Source organism: Dermacentor silvarum, chromosome 9 (genome assembly GCF_013339745.2).
Source record: "Dermacentor silvarum isolate Dsil-2018 chromosome 9, BIME_Dsil_1.4, whole genome shotgun sequence".
Taxonomy (NCBI): domain Eukaryota; kingdom Metazoa; phylum Arthropoda; class Arachnida; order Ixodida; family Ixodidae; genus Dermacentor; species Dermacentor silvarum.
In genome coordinates, this window is record NC_051162.1 from 95,556,154 (window position 1) to 95,582,892 (window position 26,739).

Sequence of the window (26,739 nt, forward strand, 5' to 3'; positions counted from 1 at the left end):
CCACCATACGTACAGCTGTACGATACACGTATCTGTATATTTAAACGTAAATATAGGAGGCATATTGTTTGTTAATTACGCATAATGTCTCAATGCGCAAATGCACTAATCGCCGACAGCGCCCCCTGCCGCGCCGAGTTGGCGCTCGGGTCGTTTCGTGAAGAACGAACGGCGCAGCAACTGCGTCATGGCGGATGTTCGCGCTGACCTCGGTAAAATAGCAGAACGCGTACGGTTTTCGGCATCGACTCCCACGACCCGTTTCTTCGTGCCGGCGGCCCGCAAGATAAGTGCGCTTCATTAATTGGCGCAACGAGCGGCGAGCGCGACAGTTTTACAAACGATATAGGTGTCATACGAGTCAGGCGCCCGTCGGATCGCCAAGATGGCGGACGCGGACCTACAACAACAAAACCTCATGGTAGTTGGCGCGAGCGCGGGCGAAGGCGATGGCTCCGTGGTCGCCGACGGCAAACTGGACGGCGACGCGGTCCCGACGGTGACGGCCGACGTTTCGACGGCTGACATCCTGCAGCAGGCGTTCCAGGAGGCGTCGGCGGGAGGCGAGTACGACGATCAGGTGTCGTACGCGCCAGACGACGACGGCGGCGTCGCCGACGCCGTGCTGCAGCAGCCACACGGCGACGAAGAGGAGCTGCCGGACGGCATCCTGCGCCAGGAGGTCGGCGAAGACGCCCAGATCTCGGACAAGGCGGCGCTCGCCGGCGACGGCGAGGCCGTCGCCGAGGCCCACGATCCCGCCACTGTCAACAGCTCGGCGGGAGGCGACGTGTCTCCCGACGCCGTGCTCGCCGCGCAGGATTTGGCGGCAGACGCCGTCCAAGACGCGGGAGGTGCCGCGCCCGTCGAAGCCGCCGAGAACGGAGAGCTGCCCGAGAACGGCGGCGGTGGCGAGCAAGTCGCCGCGAGCGAGGCCGAGGAAACGGCGCCGATGCCGGTTGACGCCGAGCCGTCACCCGCTCCGCAGCAGCAGGACGAGGAGATGGTGGTCGCAGCGGACGAGCAGTCACACGCCGCCGTCGAGGACGAGAACGACGCTTCGGGCGCGCCCAGCGTCGCCGACGACGAAGAGAGCACCGATGCCCCCGTCACCATCCAGCCTGCCGCCTCGGCCACCTCGCAGAAGCAGAGTTCTGCGCCGCTGGGGTCGTCGGAGAACCCGATACAGATCATCCAGCAGGGCAACACGTACCACTCGACCCAGGTGCTGTCCCCGGAGCAGCTCCAGCAGATCGCCCACGTGTTGCAGCAACAGCAGGTGAATTTACGCGGTCCCGGTGTGGTGGTGCTTGATTTTTTTCCCGCCCTGGCCGTTTTGTGTGGGAGGCTGCCTTGCGGTGGCTCTCTGGGCAGCCGAGCTGGAAGAAAAAAAGGTTGTGCGTGTGCGTCTGTGTGTGCTCTGTTCTTGCGTGCTCGACCGCAGTCCTAGAAGTAGGGATGTACCGGTGGGGGTTCATTCATTCGTCTGCTTTGCACGTGCTGGCTGGCAGTGCGCGCTGCGAATACATTTGCCATGGCCGTTGTACACGCGTTGGTATTCCACGTGTCAAAACGGAGCGGCCCAAGGGGGGGGGGGGGGGGGGCGATGTGGTTGCTGTGGTCCTGTGAGGTGAGCCGAAGAAGCTAGGCAGTACCGCTGCCATTGATTCTGGCAGTGTGAACACAAACTGAAACAAACTGGAAGCCATAGCAATACACATAGCCAGCTGGTGCCATTGAATTGCCCTTACTGTGCCTACTAACATTCAAATGTCAGGTTGGACCATCAGGTTTTTCTTTAGGCACCTATGGTTACCTTTATGCATTATTTTATGTCGACGCTACGAAAGGGTCTCAGTGGTTCATGCTTCAAGCATTAGCTATCTGCATATGTGGGTATTTAGCAATTTGCAAAGCTATCGACACGGAACGCTATGCAAAGCGATGTCAGCAAATTTGACGAAACTGCTTACCCAAGCCATTTCATTGTACGTGGACAGCAGAGCTTATTGCACTTTACTGTAGGTACATCTGCTGACCAAGAAGTGCTGTTTGGACTGCTGCTGTGGTCAGCGTGATGTGTTAAAACTTGCGAGTGCTTTTAATTGCTGCTTCTTTTGATATAGTAAACATTGGTCAGCCTTTGTAAGTCCATTGTCGTGGTGAATGCCTCTCGGATGCCTGCTGTGTTAACCAAGCCCTTTCAGTGCCTGCATATTTCCCGCATCTCAACACTAGTCCAATTCTCTGCCACTCTGGACTCCATTCCTCTTACTTTAGCATTCATTCTCCGGCTATGATAAACCGCTCGTAATCTTTTCTACCGATCTCAACACTTTCCTCGTTCCAGTTCTTTCTGTTCATCAGAACCCCACATTTCGCCTAACCGGCTGTGTGACCCCTGCTCTTTTGATACACTACATATACATACACACTGGGGATGAATTGCAAAATGATTGAAGACCTTAACCGGAGAAAGTATAAGAGTTGGTTTGAAGATTAATATGCAGAAGACAAAGGTAATTAGTGTTCAATAGCCTGGCAAGGGAACAAGAATTCATGATTGTCAGTCAGCCTCTGTACAGGAGTACTTTTATCGAGGCCAACTACACACAAGGTACCCTGATCATGATAAGGAAACTTGCAGAAGAATAAAAACAGGTAGGAGTGCATATGGCAGGCATTACCAAATTTTGACTGGGAGCATACCGCTGTCTGAAAAGAGAAATGTACAATCATTGCATTCTACCATGCTAACATATGGGACAGAAACTTTGAGGTTAAGAATGAAGCTCAAGAACAAGTTAAGGAACGCGCAAAGAGCAATGGAATGAAAAATGGTAGGCGTAATGTCAAGAGACATGAAGAGAACGGTGTGGATAAGAGAGAAAACGGGGATAGCCGATATTCTAGTTGACATTAAGAGAAAAAATAATGGAGCTGGGCAGGCTATGTAATGCGTAGGGTAGATAACTGGTAAACCATTAGTTACAGAATGGGTGCCAAGTGAAGGGAAGCACGATCGAGGAGGGCAGGGAATTGGGCAATTTGTAGGCGCAAGTTGGAATCGTCTAGTACAAGACGGGAATAATTGGAGATCGCTGGGAGAGGCCTTTGTCGTGCATTGGACATAGAAAATTTGCTGATTATAATGATGTACATGTTAGAACATATGACGCCACTATTCTTTCCAATGAGTAAAACTCTGCTACCTCAGCTGGCATGTAGCGTTGACTTATTCCTGGTGAAATGTGGCATGCGCTGAATCCAGTCATAGTGTTAGGCAAAACTCTCCGCAAAATTTAATTTCTACAAGAAAATGTTAGCACTATCGAACCTTACTTGCGGTTCTGCCTTATCGATGCACCGTTCAGTGCTGGGTGACAAGTTTCCAAGTTATTCATGCCAGCAAGCGTTATTTGAAGCTGTACACAGCAAAAAGAAGCTGAGAGTCTTTATGTTCATCTGCTCTTTCCTATACTAACAATGGGTGGGCAGCACATATGACGAGTAGAATGGTTAAATTGTTGTTGAGGTGAAAAAAATTAGACGTGCTGACAGTGCAGATTTGAGAGCATAGACAGAGAGAAATGAAAGAAAAGTGCTCCACGAGGCGATCAATGGACTTGTCGTCTGCGTGAGTGGGTACCAAACACAACTGGTTGTCTGTTATAGTGAGTCTTGAGGGGCCCCTCACCAAGCCACGTAGCAAATTTCGGTTATATGCTGGAGGTTGTTACGTGCCCTCTAGGGAGCGATCTACTGCAAGAAGTTTTCAAATAGTTTCATTAATAGCTGAGATATAAATATTTCAGTGTCGTGAAACCATGATTTCATGAGGTGAGCTTCATTGCCAACATAGACACTCTCTACTTGCCCCATCTAGCCTCCACAAGCGAAATTCCTTCCCTGCGTTCTCCCATACTGTAGCTCGAGAATAGCATGACACATACATCACGGGCCTCGCCTTCTTTTTCTTTTCTTTTTTCCTCGCTTTTTGCTGCGCGGCGCACTTTGCATGCTGGGGCGCGATCTTGTACGCGTTCCAAAATGGAACGGAGGCGTTCCGGAACGTTCCATCGAGCCGCACACGATTGGTCAATTTCAACCGCGACGTTCAAATTGACGAATCGTGTGCGGCTCGATGGAACGGAGGCGTTTTGGAACGCGTACAAGATCGCGCCCCTGATTAGCACTTTAAGTCAGTGCTACACGAACACTGAGGCAGACACAAGTGCATCACAGAGCATGATCATGCTCTGGAACACGGTAGAAAATGACAGTCTCATTGTCTGCACGTGTGACTGCACAATGTGGGAACAAGCAGACGAAACGGAAATGCATCTCTCTTGCTGTGGTGCGAAGTAAGACGAAGACACGCAGACATTCGGTTTGTAGGTTTTATTATTTCTCTAAACATTAATTTGTCTATTGATGCAACAGATCAAAGAAATAGCTGCAGTTGCCTTGAATAATTCTGAAAGTCGCGGGTCACTGAGGGACGTCGCAACATATACTTGTACGTAGGTGCGCTTGCCAGGAGAAGGGCAAATGGCATTTGGTTTGAAATTTCAGCTCTTTCCACAGCGTGTAGTGATGTAATACTTAGCAGACGCAATCGTTACCGCGCATTGTGGTGAGGGCCCCTTATGGGAAGGCACATACGACTGACACATACAGCTCTGCTCTATGTCAATGATGTCCAAATTTCCTTATCAGGTTATTTTATCCAATCAATGTGCCCCCTTAATACTCGCGGACAACTTTCTGTGACAATGAAAGGAAACCTACGGAGGCAAAGTGCGCACAAGAGCCTATCTGAAAAAAGGTTGCGCATTTTCAGTTGCGTTATTTTCAACAGCAAAATATGACAGAAGGCACCGCGGAATGTGAAGTTGTTGTTTTATTCCACGTCTGGCCAAGTGCGAAACCATCACATATGATGGCTAGGCTGGGCCGGTATTTTGTAGCGATGACTTTAAAGTAATAATGCCTTTTCGCGCTTATCGCGCTTTGTCAGTGGTCAGAGCGACGGTCCACTCGCGTTATCAACGGGATCAGTCGGCCGTGAGCGGTGGATGATAAGACTATTCCAAAATAAGTCATAAGACATCGCTACAAAATGGCGGCCCTGATTCGGTATCTGTTCCAAGAAACCAGACGCGCTGTCAAACTCTGCCGGACTACTTGGCGCAGAGGAGGAGGAAAAACATTTATTGAAAAAAAAAAAGAAGAACAAGCAGGTGTCTTCCTGCTTGCGCTGGGAGGCGTCCTCATTCCAGGGCTCCTGTGGGCCCGCCACACCAGTTGTTGCTGGTCACGAGTGTCCGAGCTAGTCGGCACGGCCTCCCACTGGTTGTGCGTCGGGTTGGGTATTTGCGGGGCTACCTGTACGTTGGGGGCACACCCATATGGTGGGATATAGGGAAGCGTAGTTGTTGCAAAGGGGACATTGGCTCCGCCCCTTTGGCTTTGTTGCCACGGAAGGTTGTCTGTGATTATTGAGGTGGCAGATTGGAGTTAGTAAAATAACATGATCAGGAAATTTGGACATTATTGATACAGAGCAGAAGAGATTTGTGAACATCAGGAGATGGTTTCTCTTCATAATGCGGAAATGGTTGGTGATGTGGTTGGCCGAAAAACGAAACTTGGCTGAAGCTGTTTGAGTAGTAGCTACTGTCTGCACGAATTTTGCATCGCTGCTGGCACATGGCATTATAGGACTGCCCTGGCTCCATGATTTGACTCGACTATTACACATTGTCTCATCACAGGATTCACATAGTAATGGATCTTACATGGTCCTGCACTTTAGTGCAGTCTGGGTTTTTCTTATGGCTGTCGGTGTTGCGTGTTGCTTGACCATGAAGTGAAGTTAGCGAGCCAGTCTTGGTTCTGGTTGGTGTGCTTTGTTCTAGCTCAGCACAAGAAACAACTGATCGGAAAAGCGCATGGGCATAAATGTTGGCATGTTTTTCCTGTTGTTTCTTTTTCTCGTCTTTTCCTTGTGCTTGAGTATAGAGTTGCACTCATTCATTGTGCAGGAGTACATTTAGCATTTCCGCCACAGTGGCAGTTCCAGACACCTTTGGTCCAGTTTCTAGCTTGAATGTGCTCATGTTCCAGTGTTACGTAACGCTGGTTATCATCACTACAAATTCAAGCAAACGGGTGTCGGTTCATCGTAGTGGCTTTGGGGCTGGCTGTCAGTTCGCGTAAAGCAGCAGAACATACAAACAAGAGCCAACTGTTGCGAGTTTGTTTCTCGTATTCATGGAATCCTTTCTTATGTATAAGCAGGGGGCTGATTGATTCCTTGCGTGTGTGTTTTCTGCACATTTGACTTCATATGCTGTGGGGTCTCACGCGCATCCCCACAATGTGTACAGAATGTCAGCTTTATCTAAAGGGGTAAATGAGTACTGGATTGCAGTGTAGAGAACTTCCGTGGCCTAATGTGAAATGAACTTGGGGCAACAGTTTGTGGCTAGATGTCACACGGTGTAGCTGCGTCGTGGATCACTACTAAAGGAGAACTGTGAGGCATGAGACATCTGTTGTGATTGCTAGTTGATTTTGCACCTCTTTATTCATTGCTGCTGTGGTCACACATCTACAAAATTAGCCCTCCTGGGTGCCATTTATTCGATCCCTTGGGTTACCCTTGGGATCCTTTTGCCATGGCTTGGTCTTATTATACAGGGTGTTAATATAGTATGTCTGAAGAGGTAGAGAGAGAACACCAAGGATTAGACAGTAAAGGTGTGAGCGCTGTACAGGTGTTTTGATAAACTTCTTAACTTCTGGCGTGTTACATTAACGAAGTGGGCATTAAAGGGCCCCTCACCAGGCCACATAGAAAATTTTGCTTACAGAAAGCAGATACAGAAATACTTTAAAAACCCATGATTTCGCGAGGTGAGCGTCACTGCCAACATGGACACTCTCTCTACTTGCCTCGTCTAGTCTGCGGAAGCGAAATTCCTTCCCTGCATTCTCTTATACCGAAGCTGGAGGATCGTGTGACGCATACGTCACTGGCCCCGCCTTCTCTCTTTTCTTGTGCGGTGCACTGTGCCTGCCAGTCTCGTACTTGAGCTGTTGTGTTTGTCTCCTTTCGTGCAGCGCACGGTATTGCGCGCTGTGCATGAGAACGCCTGACTATCGGTATAAATCAGCGCTACGCAAACACTGAGGCAGACACTAGTGGATCACAGAGCATGATCGCGTGCTGAAACACGGTAGAAAATGACAGTTTTGTTCTGTGTGTGCGCGACTACACAACGTGGAAACAAGCAGACGTAACAGAAGTACATCTCTCGTGCTGCAGTAAAAAGTAAAACAAAAACACGTAGACATTCAGTTTGTAGGTTATATTATTTCTCAAAACTTCAATTTGCGTTTTTAAGCAACATACTAAACAAATAACTGATCTTGCATTGGATAATTCTCGAATACACGTGTCACTGAGAGTGACGTCACACCAAAGCGATGAGCGTAGCACGATTGACAACACTCTGCGGCTGGGGGCGCGGTGTCCCCGAGGTGAAGGGCAAATGACATTTGGTATGAAATTTCTGCTCTTTCCGCGGTGTGTAGCGATGTAATACTTAGCAGACACGATCGTTAGGGCGCATTGTATGCACTGCGCTTGTCAGCGCAACATTGCCAGACCTGGTGAGGGGGCCCTTTATGTATGACAGAGAATGTGAGTGAACCATGCAATGAACTTTTAAATGGCGGGCAAGCACTGGGCAGGTATCATTCGGAAAAATAGAGAGGTGTTTCTCCCTTGGTCAGCTTAGGTCAGATCATTGCATGAGGTTTAAATTTAATTGTTTGCTGCCGTGCCCAAAAACACTGCACTTTCCTTCTGATTTACTGCATCATTTACCGTCAACTTGGCAAGCGGAGTGGTAGCAAATTCTATACTTATTTGTCCCCGATCGCTTCACGCAGGTGAATCGAGCCATCCAGAATGGCGGCTCGGCTGTGGTGTTCAACCCGCAGACCAACACGCGCATCATCTACCGGGTCATCTACCCATCGGAGCTGAGCTCCAAGCAGGCGGCTTCGAGGCCTACATCGACCAGGGGTCGGGGCTCATACTCGGGTCGGGGAAGGGGTCGGCCGCGTGGCCGGGGCCTCGCCAGGCGGGTCGTGGAAGAAGACGACCCGCGTAGCGATGGGCCCGAGCTCTCACGCGAGGAGAAGGAAGAGAAGAAGAAGCATCGGCCGCGCACACGCTCGGGCAGAATCTCCAAGCCGCCCTCATACATGGTGAAGGACTACAAGCGCATCCACCATCTGGATTTCGACGATGAGCCGTACGACGACTCAGACGGTGGCTACTCTGACTACCAGGTCAGCGACGATGAGGATCGCAGCCGGCGTTCCTTCACCGGTGAGTCGTTGGCTGACGTTGTTGAAAGCTTCTCTACGGGATTGGAGACATCAGCTTGCAGCAATGGCATAATTAGTGCGATTTGGGGTGCCCCATTCTGGGACAGGCGTTACTGTGTGCATCAACTTCGGCAAGCATTGAGCGCCTGAACCAGCCAAAGTGTACTTAACAAAAAAGGAGTTGTCAGTGGTCTTAGGCATGTCAGCTACTTGGTCTACAGTGGTCACATGAGTGCTACTCGTGAGCTTGTTCTGGGACAGACGTCATTGTGGTCATCAACTTCGGCCAGTGCAGAGTGCCTAAAGTAGTCGGAGAGGATGCAACAGAACAAATTGTCAGTTGTCTTCAGCCTGGTAGCTACTCATAGCAAAGCAGTATAGCTTGGGAGGCAGCAGATTGTACATGTCTTTCGTGCCGGTTGGTCTAATGTTGCAACATTCACCTTAGGTTGGCGAATCTTATGCAGGTTATTGCAAACCTACACCAGCGAACAAGTCTTGCTCTAGACGCTCGCAAATGTAGAAACCATAGCCTGTTACAGTTGATGTATGTGAAAATTCGAGTGCAAAGTTAATGGGCAATTCTTGCATTTCTGGAAGAAAATAAATAAATAATGAGAAGGGAACATGGCATGAAATCACTTCCTGTGAAACAGGCATATGTCAGAATAACAGAATTGAGTTAGCCTGATGCATTCTTAGACCAGACAGCTAAACATCGCCTGCTGTAGCTTGTTGAAGCATGTTCTGTTTAAGGTTGACGTGCAAGCACTGTCACATTTATTGATTTGCAGCTGTTGTGTGCACAATCTTCTGTTGCGTACTCGCTAAGCATTCTCATTCGCTGCATGTCTAGCAAGCTTCAACTTATGCCAATGAGCATCAAGGCAGCTGACCAGGCACTACTTTGTCTACAGCAACATATACTGTAATATGCAGTGCCTTGCTGTCTCCGTAAAGTAGTTCCCATTTATTTGCTTTATTCTAGGCATCAGCATCCTGAAAAAGAGTGCTAGATACAAGGTCATATAAAGACAAGTGCCAACGGTCAAATTCGTTTATTCACAGGGAAGTTATGGTAGTATACCTCAGAAGCAGCAATTAGTAGAGAGTGTGTGTGTGTGTGTTGTATAGTATACCAGGAAAGTTAGGATAGTATACATGAATAAGGCGGGAAGTTTTCAAAGGGACACTGAAGGAAAAGCGCTATAGTTGGTTTAGACTGATAGAGTATTATTTAAAAACTCTATTTTCATTAATTTCCCAGTAAGAGGTTGTTTACTGTAGAAAAGAAAATGTCGGCCAAACTTCCAAGCAGACAGCGTCGAAATTCATGACATCGCGGCCCGCTGGTACCGAAACTTGAAGGTGGCATCACCACCTGTATTTCTCGCTTACCAAGCCTCCTCACACATTAATAGTGGCTTTTTGGGTATGCTACGGAGGTAATTACTAATGCAGCTCAAGTTAATTTTCTCTTTAGTGTCCTCTTGAAGATATCAAGCATCTGTATGTAGATTTCTTTTCTTTGGATGAAGAGTCAGTACCTGTATTGTCATTCTTGCTGTAGTCCACGGACAGTGGACATATACATTCCAGCTTCAGAATGCTGATGCTGGAGTCAACTAGCCATACTTCGCACTCTTAATCTAGGTTATCTTAATCTTAATCTAGGTAGGCTGCAGTTTTAAGAAATGGAACTCCCCACTGTTAGCACGGCATAAAAGCGTTAACCTTGCGGTTGCAGGTTATGGCGGGAGGCCGCGAAACTTCAAATGTCCAACCTGTTCCAAGTCCTACATCGGCCGTGGTGGGCTCTGCAGGCATCTCAGGCTGTACCCGGACCATGGAAACCCTTCAGATGTTGATGAAATGGTCGCCCAAGGTAAAGCAGTGATTTCACTCCTATTAGATGCAGCAGCAACTCAATACTGGGAAGTTCCTTTTTGTGCTCGAAAACAACACTTGTTCTACATTGTTTTGGGTGTGATAACACGATGTCAAGTATGTCAATGTGGTAAGCAGTGCAGATGACGGTTCAAGAGGCAGACAGATTACAGATAGACGCTGTTTGATTCCACCCCTTGCAATCAAAACAAAGTGACACAAGACTTTTCTTTTTTAAGCAAAGCTTCCCTTGCCTTTTCCCTGCCACTTTGCCAGTGCTGGATGCAGTCTCACGCAGCGGGCCAGTCCTGGAAAATTTTGTTTCCTTTTTTTTTTCTTTCCACGAAAGCCAATTCGCGCATATACATTTATTCATTGTGTAAATTGGCATCAGCAAGTGCATTAGGAGGGGTAGTGACACCGAGCCATCACATTTCAGAGAAGTGATTGGACCTTGCTGCGCCAACATCGTAATGGGTCATAGGCTTACCTTTCTTTTCTTTTCAGGAAAAGCCGATCTGTGCATATTTATTTATGCATTGATGTGCAGCGATGATGGCTTGGAAAGCAAATGTGCACTTATTCGTAAATGCGAAGCCAGGTAGTGGCGAGTGATGATACAGCAATGGCATGCAACCATATCGTTCACGGGCTCAAACAAAATGCCATGAGAGACACTTCGTTCAGGACGAGTTTTGGTTCGGTGTGCAGTGTGTGCAATAGACTGGCTTCCGTTAGGCGTCTGCAGTGTTGGAGCGGCACAAGTTTACATTGATCAAGGCATTTTCTGGTGAAGATGTGCATGACTTTGTCGTACGCTCATTACTTACAAATGGTCGCTAAACACTGGCATAGCCGGGGAAATGAAAATATAATTGTAGCTGGTGGGCGTGGTTTTTCCAGCCGCTGGGCTTTTTTTACGGCTTTCAGTGGGCCATAGTGAGCACATAGCATCTGAGCAAATGACAAAATGAGAGCAAGACGTCAAGAGAGCCCCTGTCCTCATACTCTTGTGCTGCACGTACGAGAGGATTATGCAGTTTAACTGTTAAAGGGAGCACATGAACATGGACTGCGTTTAGCTTTTGTACAATTGGCCGCCTTTGCAGCGCTTGACATGTGGTTGTTGGTGCTGGCGTGTGCATTGCCATAGCTTCAGTCGGCACTTTCAGCTATAGTGCCAGCAAAGTGAAAGCCACACATTAGAGAGAGAGATAAATGAGATGCGAAAGGTAGGGAGGTTAACCGGAAGGTAGATATCCAGTTTGCTACCCTACACTGGGGAAGGGGTAAGAGGAGACAAAAAGATAGAAGAAAAATGCACACACTTAGAGAGGGAGATTAAAACACACACACACAAAGGAACGCCACACATTAGAGTGTTCCCTTTAACAATGGGCCACACCGTATTTGCAATGGCCCACCAACCAGCCCCATCAACTGTTCTAGCAACAAGTTTCGGTGGGCACTGCTAATGCTGAGATGTCGTTTTTCGACGAAATGCAGCAGGTGAGAGCACCACTACCACAGACACACCTCCGACAAGCGGCACCAACAACCCGGCCATGTACATGGCGGCACCCCAGCGGGGTCGGTACGCCGACCTGGCCTCCATGCGGCGGAAAGCTCGGCTTAGAGAGGTGGGTGTTGGCTTGTTTTGGATGCAGGGTAGAATGTGTGCACCTCTTCCAAATCAGACCAGAGTAATATGAATATAATCAAAGGAACGCTAAAGTGAAAAAAGTTTTGTAGCTGTGTCAGTAAATTATTCTGGTACAATGGGGGGCCACAGAAACCAGGTCTTACCTTGAGAGGAAGCTTGGCATAGCAGAAAAGACGCATAAACGAAAGATGGGTGGTGTCACACCAGATGTTCGAGCTTCCAGACGCATCCCGCAGCAAGCTGGCAAAAATTGGGGCTCATTTGGTGCGGGAGAAGATTTGTATTTGAACTTTTTACCTCGCAGTTGAACCATACAGCAGTATGTCGGCAATGGCGGGCGACGAAGTGAAGTGCATTTGTGTTGTCTTAGTCAGCCCAAGATCATTTCTGCAGGTGTTCTCTGTTTTGTGCTATTTTTATTCAGAAAGCTACACGAACAGCCCGCAGGGGGCACGCACATGGTTTTGGAGCAGACGACATGGCGGTGACCCTAAGGCCCCACACTTCTTGTCGTCACACAAGCCATGGCAAAACGGCAGTCGTTATTGCTGGGGGAGGGACTCAGAGGCAGGAATTTCAAGTGGAAAATTTGGATTAATACATGTGCTGCGAGCACAGTTTTCTTGTGCTTATAACCATATTGGTGCTTCAGCACTCGGTTACAATGATAACCTGAAAATAGCGAGACAACCACGCCATGGTTCCTTTAAGAAATCAACGTCATCCTATCAGTACGTTCACACAAGCCATGCCTCTGTACCAAGGCTCTGTGATGAGAGAAACACGACATAAGTTTGGCTTTGCACTATAAAGAAGCAGCAGTGGAGTACCAGCTGGACTGATCTTACACATAGTTGCGGGCCGGCTTTCGCGTGGGGCTTCTTCATGCTGCAGGTGACTAAAGCTTGCCGAGAGGAGGAGCTGATGGAAGTGGTCCTGCCGCGGCTTGCGGACTCTGTCACTCTCTGGGAGTTTCTGCTCACAAAGTGCGAAAAGGGAGATCCACCTCAGTTGCAGGTAAGTGATGACACGAAACCACTATGGTTAAGGGGGCCCCCCATAGCATTCTTTGAACGTGGGCAGCAAACTTTCTCGGTTGCTAGACAACATGGCAAATGTCTTCGCATAACATGATTCCGGTGCAGCACACTGCCTACGGTGTCATTCAGAATGCCACGTGCCCTTTTCTTCGACTTCCCAAGATCTGTGGCACTTTTCATGTATTATACCCCAGTCACATGGGGCATTCTCACTTGCAGTCGAGACTGATCCTGGTTGGATTTCTCAATTGTAATTGGCTCCCTTTGTCAACCTGTGCAGAGGAGCCAATCGCGAATTGAAATTGCCTCATGTGACACCTGTATCATTCATATGCACATCCGAGTACCAAGATAGCTTAGTTAAATAGAAAGCCTGTAGAGAACTTCTTTTGGCCCGTGTGGTGAACTTGTGGTGTTGAATATGTGGCAGGGTTATAAAAATGCCGGTTTTGGTAGTGCATTCCGGCAGTCGTAGCTCATCTGAGCTTAATGCGTTAGCATTAAGGCCCCCGTGTCGCAGAAAATCCTGCGTCGGTGGCCGCCGCCGCCAGAAAAAAAAATCATCTCGCACCACAACCACGCAGGTCCTCCGCATGGTGCATAGGCATTACTGAACTAATTGAATTTCTCAAAGTAAAATACGTCAAAATTCGTGAAGTCCAACTTGCACACAACCCACAGATATGGTAGCATCAGTTCGTAATTCGAATATACGAGAAAACATAATTCTGTTACGGTGGAAATTAAAACACAAACCCCTCTTGCTTGCTTACGGGGGGTATGAACCATTGATGAGTCACTGCTTGTAGCCACTGCCTTACAGGGGTATGAGCCATTGCTCAGCCCTTCACTGCCGCTATCGCGTTCCACTCTTAAAGGTTCGCTTAAGCGTCCTCCAAGTTTTAATGTGTCTCTTCACAGATTCCAGAAATGCTGATCCAGCTGGAAGAGGTGCTGCGGGAGATGCGGGCACTGAGCCAGGAGAGCCTGGTGCCCGTCGAGCCTGGCGAGGAAGCTGCTCACGCAGGAAGCCAGCTTATGAAGGTGCGCCCCACCCGCTTGCTACCACAAAAAAAAAAAAGCATCTTTTACTGCGACCACAGTTCAAAGCACAAAAATGAGTTTGCTGTGGCAAATCGGTTCTGCAGGAATCCACAAGGGGGAGTGAGATTCGCGAAAGGAATAATTGTCGAAGCTACAAAGGAAACCCATACGTTTTTTTTTTTTTTTTTTTAAGCTTGTATGGGGGTCAACTCGCACTAACAACTTTGGGCCAGGCAATACATCAAATGGACTTTACACAAAGTCATGGGTTAACATTAATTTCACTTGCTTTGTAAGGAGCTTGTGCTGCCGTTTCCTGTCTGAATGTGTCGTTGCAGACTCGTATCCCCATATTATAAAAGTAAGGAGTGCTGGGCAAGTTGGTGTGGTAGCGTAGTGAAACAGTGCTAAAAATAAATTCGAAGGAAAGGCACAAGACAGAGCGCCGAACCCCCAACTAAAGTTAAAAAAAAAAAAAGCAGACATAAAACCTTTCATTTGTGCCACCTGGCGGTCAAAATGCAGAACCATGGCGAGAAAAAAAAACAATGAAAATAAATTTTTTTTTAGCAAATTCAAGGCAAGACATGCATTTGCACAGTCGCGTGCCGTCGAGGTTGGGGGCTGCATGAATGTGACAAATATTCCTATTTCTTCATTTGTCGGGTGATTGGAGAGTTGGCTTACAGTCACTTTGAAGGCAATAAATGTGGAACACGTGAATAATTTCACAGCTAAGTTAACCGCTTCGAGTGCTGCGTACAATTGTGCATGCCAAGGTACTGCACCAAATGCAAAAGCATTGATGAAAATAATTGTATTTAGAACATGTCGCATGCATATTGAAACACTTCTGATTGTACCTGCGTCTCATTATGTGTTAAGTGCTTTAGTAAAACAATTTTGAAGGTAGGCATCCGGGTGTTTAATCTAGATGTCTGCATGTCGTCATGTGGCGGGTTCATTTCTTTAATTTTTTTTTTTTTCGGAGCGGTTTACATCCGGCATATCTTTAAAGGGGCTGAATGGGTGCTTTCCAAATATGCTATACCGTAACGTGTCCCTTTCATTCTGGTGCGGGTAGATTGAGGACGAGAGCGTGGCCCAGGCGATCGGCATCACTACCGGCCTGTACGCCATCCGCGAGGAGGAGGTCGTCACGAAGGTGGTGCCCGTCGCCCGCAAGCGGCCGCGCGCCGAGAGCGAGAGCAGCGTGAGCCAGCCGGCTAGCACCACAGACACCGCGGCCACCGGTGCGGGCGGTGCCGTGGAGTTTGTCACGCCCGAGGAGATGGTGGCCGCGCTGCATGGCGAGCCGCTGCCGCCCAACAAGAGGATACGACTGGATGACGAAGACGCCTTCGTTGTGCTCACGTGAGTAACTCATGCTACCTGCCAACTCTCCAGAATTTTTTATCAAGTTGACGAATTAGGGCTCGTTATAAGATTTTACAAATGTTGCCGTGAAGTTTTACGAAAAGTAAACTCTGTTCAAGAAAATGTTTTAGAAATGTTGAAAGATGAGGGTAGCATATGATCACAGAATAATGCTAACAACAGAGAAGTACCTGTACCACCATCTTGTAGCAGTGCAAGACGCCTTATGTCAGAAGGGTACCTTCTTTGAGCAAGTTTATTCAGACAAGCTCCTGAAGCAAGCGAAATTTGCAGCAGCAAAGTCGCTGATAGACTAACTGATGAATTCACTGATCCCGAAACAATGTCATCAGTCTCTGCTGCTCCAAGCGTGCAGTTGCTTGTACGCTGCGTCTAAAGTTATACCATTGTTAATAAAGTGCATGTGTGTATCCAATAAAAGGTTTGTGCTCAGAGCAAACTTAAGTACGTCCTTACAACAGTTGCAAGCCCAGCACCTTTCCTGGCTGCCCGATTTCTTCCCTGAACTTTTTTTACCACTGGAAATCATGGATTATTACGCGATGTGTAGTAATCTTGAGAAACTGCTTATGTGATGGGCCGCTTACTGCACAGGGGCAGCGGTGTGGAGAGCGAGGCGGCCAAGGTGGACGGCATCATCGAGGCGACACTGAACAGTGACAGCCTGTCAGAAAACATGCTCGAAAACCTCGAGTTTGCCGGACTGCCCGTGCCGGACGAGGCCGTGACAAACGGTAACGACGAGGATGCCCAGTCTGCGGCTCCCGTGACTGTCACGGCGGTCACCGCCCCAGCGACACCCGTGACGACCGCAATCAGGGCGACGATGGGCGGCCACACGGAGACCTTTCAGTTCGTCCAGCAGGCCGGCAAGTCACAGCTGCACAAGGTGAACCTTTGGGGACACATACCTGCCAACTCTTACGGTTCTATCGTGAAGTGCTGTACCTTTAGAGCATATTTTACGTGTATAGTCTGCTCCTGTTAATTTGACTTTGGTTAATTCGACTATCCACTTAGTATCGGAATGCAGTGGGAAGTCCCAACGAGAAACCATACATGTAGGGGCTGTCGAAGGAAAACCTGTTTGCCATATTTACTCGATTGTAACGCTAAGGTTTTTTCCAGATTTTTGCTACCTGAAGTCGATCCTCGCGTTACTATCGAATACCGAAATTTAAGTTGTCTAAGAAGTGCCATGATGCACCCAATTCTAATCAACGAGTGAAATGTGCGAGTGAAAGCATGGCAGAGAGCAAACGCGAAGTCTTCCGTCGTGCGAAAGGTCGTGGGGGGATGGGAGGGAGGGAGCGGAGGCGATGTTTAGCTGCGGCACCAAATGCATATCTCGCGACCTGGCGCAAGGCGAACTGGTGACTCAATTTACTATGCGAACGGAGGAAAGCCGGAAGGCAGAGCGGGGGGGGGGGGGGGGGGGTGCGGCTTCTACTCTGCCACCATGCTTTTTTGTTTTTTGTTTTTTGCTAGGTCACCCCACGCGTTACTTTCGTGGTGTTATTTTTTTCTTGGTTGACGCAATGAAAAGTCACCCCTCGCGTTACAATCGTGGTCGCATTACACTCGAGTAAATCCGGTAGTTCAAATGCAAAAACTTGTCACTTCGATTACACACACCCCCACCTGCACCTCCTCGTACGGGCAGCAGTTACTAAAAGCGGCACTACTGTTTCTCTAGGCGTGAAGCTGTTTTATGTTTATCTGTTAGTGTCTGATGCACCTTCCGTCTGTAAAGCCACCTGTTCCCACTTGTTTCGTGTCATGTCACCCTCCCCCACCCCACATTCAACAGTCTGCTTGATTCTTTGCTGAGGCAACATTTAAACGTACCGGAGCTCTTTCCCGCATGCTGTTTGACTTTCGCACCAAAAGCAAGAAGCAAGCAGACAATACAGACAACTTCAAGCAATAAAAAAATTTCAGTTCATTCATTTATCACCATCTGTTCATTCGACCCTTCGGATAATTCGAGCACACCTTGCGGTTCCACAAGGGTCAAATTAACGGGAGTCAACTGTAGTTATATCAGCTATTTTACAATTCTTTCATTTGCGTCTAGTTTAGGCCAGTGCTGATTTCAAAACAATGCGTATTCACAAGAATAGGGAACTGCATGAGTAGGATCATGTTCATTACACAGCGGTGCAAAGAACAGACTTGGACAAGAAGAGGCGACACAAGCGCTGTCTTACAACCGAAGGTGTAATGTAGATGCATGACAAATATATAAAAGGCAGAACTGTCCGTGTTCCTATTTTGGGCTGCTGCATGATGAATAGGAATCCCGTGGCAGACGAATTGGCAGATTTTTCAGACCTGCTCATTTGTTCGGACCTATCTGACACACTGCCTCCCACTCCATAGAACCAGCGTACAGCAGTGGCTGAAATCGAGGTCGCTGATCATTCTAGCTGCAACTATGAGCATAGCGCAGTGCTATTGAATGAAGTCTGCAAAATTTTAAATCAACAGTCAATGTCTTAAGTGATGGCACATTTATGGGTATTGATTTTTTAATGGTGATTGAATTCGTGTGCTAGGAGTTACAGTCGAGTCCTGCTACAACGAAATTCACGGGACACACGAAAAAGTTTGTTGTGGCGGAACTTCGTTGACGCGAAATTGGTATGTATATACGTACGCCAAACGGCAAAGCCACGAACGAAACCGAAACCATCGCCCGGGAAATCTTCGCGATGGTGGGGGGCAAAGGTTGAGACTTACCGAAGGCAGTCGATAAAGTGTCAACTCCACGAGAGAATGCATTTCACGCCACTGTCACAGCATTTTTCGTACATTGCGGCCGACGCTTAACCCAACGCGCGTGCCCGGCCGATCACGAAACACTAATTTTGTGGCACATGCACCGTCGAAATGAAGCGGTTTGAATTATCACAATTTCACTGCATATTTATGACAAAGTCGTCAAGCTTGGCAAGCTTGTGCTTACCGGAAGTTTTATTTCCCGAAGTCGGTCAGCCTGGATTTCTTACGCTTCACCGCAAGCAAAGGCTTTACGCGAATCTCAGAGTCCGTTAAAAGAGCCATCGCAATTGTCGTGGGTTCTGATAACTTTTTTGATGAGGCGAAAATGATCCATTGCTTTCAAAGCAGTCGCCGGAGTCGGTGTGTCTAGCGGATAGTCATTTTCCCCAGACGACGAGACGTTAGCATCTTGTTGACAACAGGGGCTGCGGCGCGCCCGCTACCTTGAAAGCAATTTGTGACGTGCACGAAGCGCCCGCGCGGGCCTCATCTTCAAAGCGATCTGTGATGGGGGCAAAGTGCAACTAGTGCCGGTAGAGTCGTGTGCACTGCTTTCGACGTTTAGTTCACGGTGAAGCGAGAGACCGCACGGAGGTCAATTCGTTTGCTGTTTTTGCCGCGTCTCACTCCAACGTGTTGACACGGAGTTTCCGCGGTCATCGAGCGAGATCTGTTCATGTTTATTTGTGCGCGTTTGACACCGTGCCCGGTAATTTTGTTAGCGAATGTTTACAAGTTTATACGGCCAATAAAACTACTATCTTTAGTTCATATAGCTGTCTATAATCTGCTATCGCAACCGATGCTGCGCCTCGCGGGCGAAACTGCCCGATTTTTCCTTCTGCTTTCTGCCTCGGCGATCATATGTGCCTTCTCCTCGAGAAAGAAATTTACGCTTCTTCGTTGGCGTAGCCATTTCGACCGGACACACACCACAGAAAACGGCAGCGATTGTGGTGATCCCTTGCATTCTCGCGCAGGCGCGTGGTGATCATGCGTGGCTATGGATTGCAGTGGCTTAAACCGGTACTTTGAATTTGATTTCGTTCGCGAAAACCTCGTTCAAGCGAACATACGATCGTCACAGCTTTGGAAGGGCCTTCTAATTTGACTACTCGGCAGTTTCAATTTCAATTCAGTCCCAGTTTCGTTCTCGAAAAGTTTGTTGAAGCGGACATACCGAATAAAACGCCTTCGTTATGAAGGGACATTTTGTATTACTTCCTATGGGCAGCTGACGGGGAATCGGAAAATCTTCGTTGTGGCGGAAATTTCGTTGTAGCGGCATTCGTTGTAGGGGGATTCGACTGTAGTAGTTCGCTTGATAGATCAACTGTCTCTGCCTTAGCTTTAGATTGGAATTCGTCATAGGATTCATTGTATTATGAATAAAGGTTTCTTCCCATGTAAATGATCCCACGCATATCATGGCAAATACTATGCACAGTAATAGACTTAGCCCAGTAAGCATGTTCGTTTCTTCAACTTTTGTCACATGGTGTTGTCACGTGCATCGAACAATTTGCCCTTACCATGACACTCCTCTCTGTCAAGGGCTGTGATCACGTGGTATGTTATGAAGTGAACGAACAAACAAACCGTTCAGGACTGAACTTATCTTGTGGTCATTGTTCTAGAAAAAGAAGGCATCTGAACCACGGGTAAGTCTCAAAGTAAGTTCACTCTTGGCGACACCTTCACTTTTGTTTTATTGGACTCTGCCGCAAGCTCTTTTCATGCAAAGGGATGGTACTTTGCAAGTGTAAAGGTTTGGAAACATCTATAAGATATTTTAAAGGAGTACCAGCGTGATATTTTTCACTATTCATTTTTTGCATTGACCCCTTCCGCGCACACACTATCGTCCCAAGTTTTCACCAAAAATGGCCACACCAAGAACGGCCAAATTTTTTGGAATGTTTTACGAAAACAATGCAGACAATGTTTCCGGTGTTTATTTATTCAAAAATCTCAACCATTATTGCCAATCAGAAGCTTAACACCAGTATACCGTATACCGTGTGATACTCACTCTCGGAAGATGAGCTCAGTGCACAGAAAATGTTGTCTTCTTCACTCAAAAGAGGAGTTCACTTCATCTTCGGAATCTCCCGATTCATCGCTCAAGTCAGCTTTTCTTTCTCGTGAAGGAGCTCGAACTGCCAGCAACGCCATTTTTCGAAGACCCCAGTTGCCAACTTGTTTTACTTCTTCCGCCAGAATAAACTCGCTCCTGCTTTCACTGCCGCATGGCTTGTGTGCTGCCATCTACCAGAAGCACAACAACGCGCTGAGATGAAACCAGCTCATCCTTGGCATACCAGAAATGCGTAGAAAAAATGAAGGTCCAGCACCTCTAAACCGTAGAAAAATACTGGCAAGCAGCAGATCGCCCTAAATATAGTATAATAGCTTTTCCACAGCCAGTTTTTTTTTTTTTTTTTTTACATGTTACTGTGTTGTGATGCCATAATATAGAAGGTGGTTAGGTGTGAGCACACTGCGACGTTTTGGCACTCGCTCCCGCTCACTCGGTCGTCTGCTATGCTGCTACATCGACTCTCACCACGAGTAGCAACATAGGAGGCGACTGAGCAAGCCGGAGTGAGTGTGAAAACCTTGCAGTCGCAACGTCCTGCTCCAACTTGATCACCTTCTGCATAGTCACGTAATGAACTGTCGAGTTCGTTATAAACAGGTTTGACTGTACACCTTATTGTGTAATACTTCTATTGCATCTGCATTCATATTTGTTTTGTTGTCGCTGCTGTTGCCATAATGCTGTCGGTACATTTGAGTGACTACAAAGACTCTTGTGGGCGGCACCGACCTTCGTCGAGCCTTTCTTCAAGCTTTTAGTCAGTTCGCCCAACATCATCCCGGTGTCAGTGTTGAATAAATCGATTCTGATTCATTCATGCACTCATTCATTCATTCATTCACGCACGCATTCATTCAGTCTTCAAACCTTCAGGTGCAGATCTTACCTGGCCAGTCGCTGCTAAACCGCAACTTCGTCCGAGTGGTGACCTCATCTGAGAGCTCCCCGCCGCCACCAGCAGCAGAGGTTTCACCGGCTGTAGCAACGCCGGTCACTATCACCAAACTTGAGTCGGTGACTCCCCCCGAAGCTACAGAAGCAGCCGACGCCATTCTTCCAGCCGAGCCAGAAGAGGAACCGCAAGCCATAGCAATAAGCCAAAAGCAGGCAGACGTGCAGGTCGTCGAGAGCCACGGCAACGATGACTCTCAGAACGAGATCACCCAGGTCAGCCACAGCCTGTATTAACGGAGTTGGTACTTGATTGGTTGGTACGAGAGCTCAAGGTCACCAAAAGCGAATGACTAGTGATCGGAAATAACGGATTTTCCAGAAAATAAGTGTGCCACAAGTGTCCAAAAAAAAAGCTTGTCGATGTGCTGGTGCGCGCACGTATGCTGCGTGTGGCCTGTATTTGAACCACTGTCATGTTGTAGCTGTTGTAACGTCTGTTACTGGTCTGGATAAACGGAGGTCGGCTGCGCTCCGACAGCCGAATGATGACAGGTTTTTTGCTGCAGTCATTATTTCGCACTTTGCTCAATTGATTCTTGCCCTTGGTACAGACATTGACAGCGGAGTTGGCGAAATTTAAAGCTGCTTGATGATGTTGAGTGACAAGAATTTGTGACACCAACCAGATAAGCTGCTCAAGACCGTGTAACTATTTTTAAAGAAATTCTGTACATGCCAGACTCTCGTGCAATTGTGAAATTCTGGATGTGCCAAACATACAAATGCAGCCTTTACAACTTAGCGGCTTGGCTTGGCTTGTCCCATGCCTTGGACACGTCGGTAGCGTCTTTCACTACATTTCGTTTTGAGGAGGTGCTGGCAGCGTATCAAAACAGAAGTGTAGCACTCTCTGCTCATCTCAGTAGCCGAATTAACATATGACCGTGCAGAAGGAGTCTGAAACATAATTAGTCCTTATGCATTATGCCTGTGGGCCTAGCCAACAGTGTGCGAGGCTGCCTGAATTATCGATAGGTGACTGTGCTCCTCCCTTGCTGCCTTTTACACTGCTTTACTCTATGGTTGCTGCTCGCCTCAACGTGCAGGTGGTCTGTGCGGAAGACGGGGAGGCTGTCAACGGCACCACTATGGCAACGCAGCCCGTGATACGGCAGTACATGCTCCCCGACGGCCAGATCGTGAGTGCCTACGAAGACGCCGAGGGCAGCCTGGTGCAGCTGGAGACGCCAGAGGAAGAGCAGACGACAGCGCTGGGCAACGTGGTCATCGTGCAGAACCCCGACGGGACCACCACACTCCAAGTGGGTCGTCTCGGCATTTCGTTACAACTCGTTTGTGAGCTAGAGTGGAATCTCGGTGTCACAGCTGATCTGAATGTCAGAGTGATACGGGTTTTGAAAAAGTCACGGCTAAAATGCATGAAGAAGGGAGTTTGCTAACTTTTCTACTTGTGCTGAACACTTATAGAAAGACCCAGAAAGAGAACACTCTCCCGAGTGTCAACTTCAAAGGTCGACCTTGAAGTCCTGCAGCTCTTGTTCTAGGGTAGACAGAGCAATAAAGTTGATCGTACAAGATTCCTTGGATCATGTGAAAGCCATTGATGCCCTGCTTACCAAAATCTGAGGAACTGGTGATCTTTCTTAAAATTTTCCTGAAAACTAAGTGAAGGAAATGCATAAAGTTAGAACCCAATCAGATTAACAAAAATGGACCTCAACCTCATATTTGAATTAAGCGCATAAAGTTACATGTGCAAGTTTTCAGCATTATGACTGATTATAAAAAATGACAAGTAAAAAATGTCATGATTTAGAACTTAGCAGCGCAATTGAAAAAAAAGAGCATGAAAAAAAATGACATAGGCGAAGCACTGATATATGTCAGCGCTTTTTGTTGTGTCCTCATTTTTTTCATGTCCATGTTTTTTCAAGTGCACTGCTGAACTAAATCACGAATTACCAACCAGTTTATCACTACCTGTTGTTGAAACATGATTATTGAAATGCTTCTCAACTCTTTTTGGAGAACATCAAGTGTGTATTACCTGAAGTGACCTACTTCATGCGACTCAGTCCACCGTAAACAGTGATTCCTTTTACCACTCTTCCCAGGTGCCCAGTGATGGCAGCATCCCCATCGAAACTGTACAGGCACTGCTGGCCATGGACCAGTCGGCCATGGTGGTGCACACACAAGACGAAGGCATTGGGACGGCTTGAGTTGGCTTGGCTTTGGATTGAGGCTTTAGGTGCCAAGCAGGTGCGAAACGGAACTTGCCCAAAACCAGATCTGTGCCCCCAGGAAGTGCGAGCAGGCCACTATTTCGAAGTGGTACCAGCCAATGGCAGGCTTGCAGTCCGGGGAAACGAGGTGTTTTCGGCGCAAACTGGTCATCACGCCGCATTGCCATGGTTACGATGTCGTGCAATGAACTGCACGTACGACACTGGCGTTATGTTGGTGCATTGAACATTCGAGTGCACAGTGGCGACCATGTGTCAGGGTGATGCACATCTTGTTATATATATGTATTTTTTTTTTCTTCTTTCTTTCTTTCTTTTTTTTTTTTTTTTTTTTTAGTGCTTCCCGATGAAAGCAGTGGCTATTGTTACTGTTGGCCAAAACATTTGTTGCTGAGAAGAAAAGTTATTTTTTGGTAAACATAATTTCCGAGTTAATTTTAAAGTGACTCTTTTTCTTGTGCATGTTTATATACACACTTGTCGGTTCTTGTTTCGTTGAGTGTAAATGGCTGGTAAGTGATACCGGCCACAAGGACTAAAAATTAATTTAATTTCTGTTGCCAAGACGAGTGTAGCTTTACATAAGGAAATGAGAGATACAAGCCAGGCTCGCTTTCTTTTTCTGTCTCTTTATTGCACCTTTACAAAGACAGCGAATGCACGCCTGTACAAAGGTCTCGTCAGCTTTGCGTGTTTTTTTTTTTTTTTTTTTTTCTGTAAAAGTGTTGGCCAGGTACAGCCGTGAAGAAACAAAAGGGTTTGCCCCCCAGTCTTCTTGTGGCTTGTGGATTGATTTCTCTCCAACTGTCGCGCGTCTCCATATTCACATGTACAGTCCACTCATTAATCAGCATGGTTTACTACAATGACAGTGCAGACCGAGCAAATTCATAGCCGGTTCACTGAGCCTGTCGAAGCACACACGTCGACTGCCTCCTTATATTCATTCTCCGTTTTTTTTCTCTCTCTCTCTCGTGGAAATAATTTGCAGAAGTTCGATGTATATAATAACCAGTTCAGTACTACCGCAGTGCTTCAAACTGCTGCAGCGAAGGTACGACAAGGTCGTTGGAATGCGGGGAGTGCAAAGTCGCAGAAGCAGTAGTTCTACGACAACACGATTTTTTCTCTACCCTGGCAAGTACAATTTGAGTGTCTAGTGCGTTGCGAAGCAAAAAAAAAAAAGCGCGAATGGCATGGACAGGACGTTGTAAAAGCTTGCACGTTTCGAGTTTGGCGGCGTTACGCACATGCGCAAGTTGCATAAGTGGACAAAGTCGCCAAGACGCGCGCAGCAGACGGCTCGATCAGCGCGATTAGCTTGTACATAAGCCCAGTGCTTGAACGCTTCTCATTTATTCCCGTCTACACGTATTGCCTGCTCTTGCCCGACAAATGGGCAGGCCCTGCTCGGCTCTTACATTACACTGTGTCGTTTGTGCTTTGCCACGGAGCGCATGTTTAAGTTGGGGCCCCTTTCATTGTCAGGCTTAAAGTGAATACTGGCCAGCGGTCTGTGCATTTGCCATTGTCTTTTTGATCACAAGGCACTGTGGGGGCTGCACTATTGGTCTTGTAGATACCAGCGAAAAATGTAAGCCAAATCACCTTCTTAGCTCTGTGGTTTTGTCTCTGAAAGTGATGTTTTTTGGATAGAATGAATAAAATGTTCTTTGGACCAGATAACATGATGTGTGTTGTCGCCCAGGTGTGATTCTTTTTAGTACTGTTACGTGCTCATCCCAGACTTGAAATAGTGTGCAACATTGCAAACAAAGCCGACATCAGCAGCAGGATATTGTAAGAAAACGTCAGACATTTGGCGTTGTTTTTCTCGTCCATCGTGACGGCAGATTGATATAAAATGCCCCAATTGAATGCAATGTTTTAAAAACCTTTTGTGATCTCCCTTAACATTTAGTAATTTTTCATGTGCCTCCCGCAAGCGACATCCTCTTTCGTGGCAGTTTTCTGCTTAATCGTCTTGAATCGTCTCGAGGATCAATCGTCTGGACTCTGTACAAAGCAAATTGTCTTGGCACAGTGCCAGTAACGCCGTTGCCCGTAGACGCCGACGTGTCCAATGGCGATACGTGCAAAATGACTGAGAATATTACTGGCGGCATTTCGGAATAGCACCTTGTGGTCTGGGCGCGGCTAGCGGGCTTCTGTTGCTGTCATTTCGCATATCTCTAAACTCCGCTTATCTCGAAAATTTTATTTCTGGCTTTTACAGCTTCGAGTTAGACAGGGTTTACTAACGCGATAGTGCCCCATCCACAGCAGACATCTCTGTGGCAAACGTGGCTGCCTGATGAAGAGCCATTGCAATGAAGTTGCAGCCAGGTTACTATATAGGAATATTACGGAATTTCAACTGAGGTGCAGTGATTACAACAAGGTAATTCTGTATCGTGGCATTATTTGGCACTGTGGTTGGCAGCGAGACTGCCACTTAGTGTGTCTGCAGTCGCAATACGGTGTGTCGGTATATACATTGCTTTGATATTAACGTCGGCATTCATTGTGGGATGGGTTCTGCTGCAATTATTATTTCTATACCTTGTTTACCAAGAACTGACGTGGCCCAGCGCCTAAGCAAGCATGCACATGCATTTTAATGCATTTTGGGGCTAAGTCAAACAACGCTCCCGGTTTATTTGAACCTTTTTTTTTTTCTGCTTCCCAGTGCAAACTGACACGGCACGTGATGACCACTGGGAGGGCATTGACCACACGAGATATTCAGGCTGTTGTGTTTGTTGATTGGAGCCACCACAAAAGGGTGCCACCAATTTCAGCACACTAGAGTTAATGTATATGCCCTGTACAGGAACTCTACGCCAAACATTCGGGCCGCCCAGTCGTGCTCTATTCCCGACACCGTCAAGTTCCAACTTGCTGTCAAATTCACCACCTTGGCGGGTCAAATTGGCCAACAGGGCTACTTTGGCATCTCTGATTAGCTTAAAGCACAACAACATGGTGAAATTGACCATTTGCAAAAATGTTGCTGTGCATGTCCAAGAAAGTTATTCTCCAACCGAATAATATCTCGACCACCGACTAGAAGAACAAAGTATTGTACCATTCAACATTTTAATTTAATTTTCATTCAACAGCTTCGCCTTTACCACCGCCGAACCCTGCAGACGGTTCCCCTCTCCCAGAGTTTGGTGGTAAAGCCCATTGAATGGCAGCATACACATTCCCCGGTGACCCAGATGATAGGGTGTGGGGCAACTACGAGGATGT

At 47.4% G+C, this 26,739-nt stretch overlaps 1 protein-coding gene across 3 annotated transcripts; it reads left to right on the forward strand.

Moving 5' to 3' along the window:
• The first annotated feature begins 154 nt into the window (after positions 1 to 154).
• On the forward strand, positions 155 to 25,175 carry LOC119463392 (uncharacterized). 3 transcript variants are annotated; one of them, XM_037724233.2, is made up of 11 exons: positions 155 to 1,279; positions 7,963 to 8,407; positions 10,154 to 10,291; positions 11,800 to 11,933; positions 12,851 to 12,973; positions 13,918 to 14,040; positions 15,125 to 15,414; positions 16,033 to 16,327; positions 21,197 to 21,490; positions 22,324 to 22,539; positions 23,353 to 25,175. In XM_037724233.2, exons 1-11 carry the CDS (start codon positions 386 to 388, stop codon positions 23,458 to 23,460), a joined length of 3,060 nt encoding a protein of 1,019 aa, XP_037580161.1. In that variant the 5' UTR covers positions 155 to 385; the 3' UTR covers positions 23,461 to 25,175. The 3 variants fall into 3 exon arrangements, with proteins under 3 accessions (XP_037580161.1, XP_037580162.1, XP_049512636.1); XM_037724234.2 differs by having other exon boundaries at positions 11,803 to 11,933; XM_049656679.1 differs by lacking the exon at positions 12,851 to 12,973.
• Positions 25,176 to 26,739: the final 1,564 nt, after the last annotated feature.

What these genes read in the sequence shown, in the direction of transcription:
- LOC119463392 (XM_037724233.2), top strand. Translation starts at nt 386, where the DNA reads ATGGCGGACGCGGACCTACAACAACAAAACCTCATGGTAGTTGGCGCG. An exon ending in TGATGAAATGGTCGCCCAAG is followed by an intron (nt 10,292 to 11,799) that starts GTAAAGCAGTGA and finishes GACGAAATGCAG; the next exon opens with CAGGTGAGAGCACCACTACC. An exon ending in GCAAGTCACAGCTGCACAAG is followed by an intron (nt 16,328 to 21,196) that starts GTGAACCTTTGG and finishes TCAAACCTTCAG; the next exon opens with GTGCAGATCTTACCTGGCCA.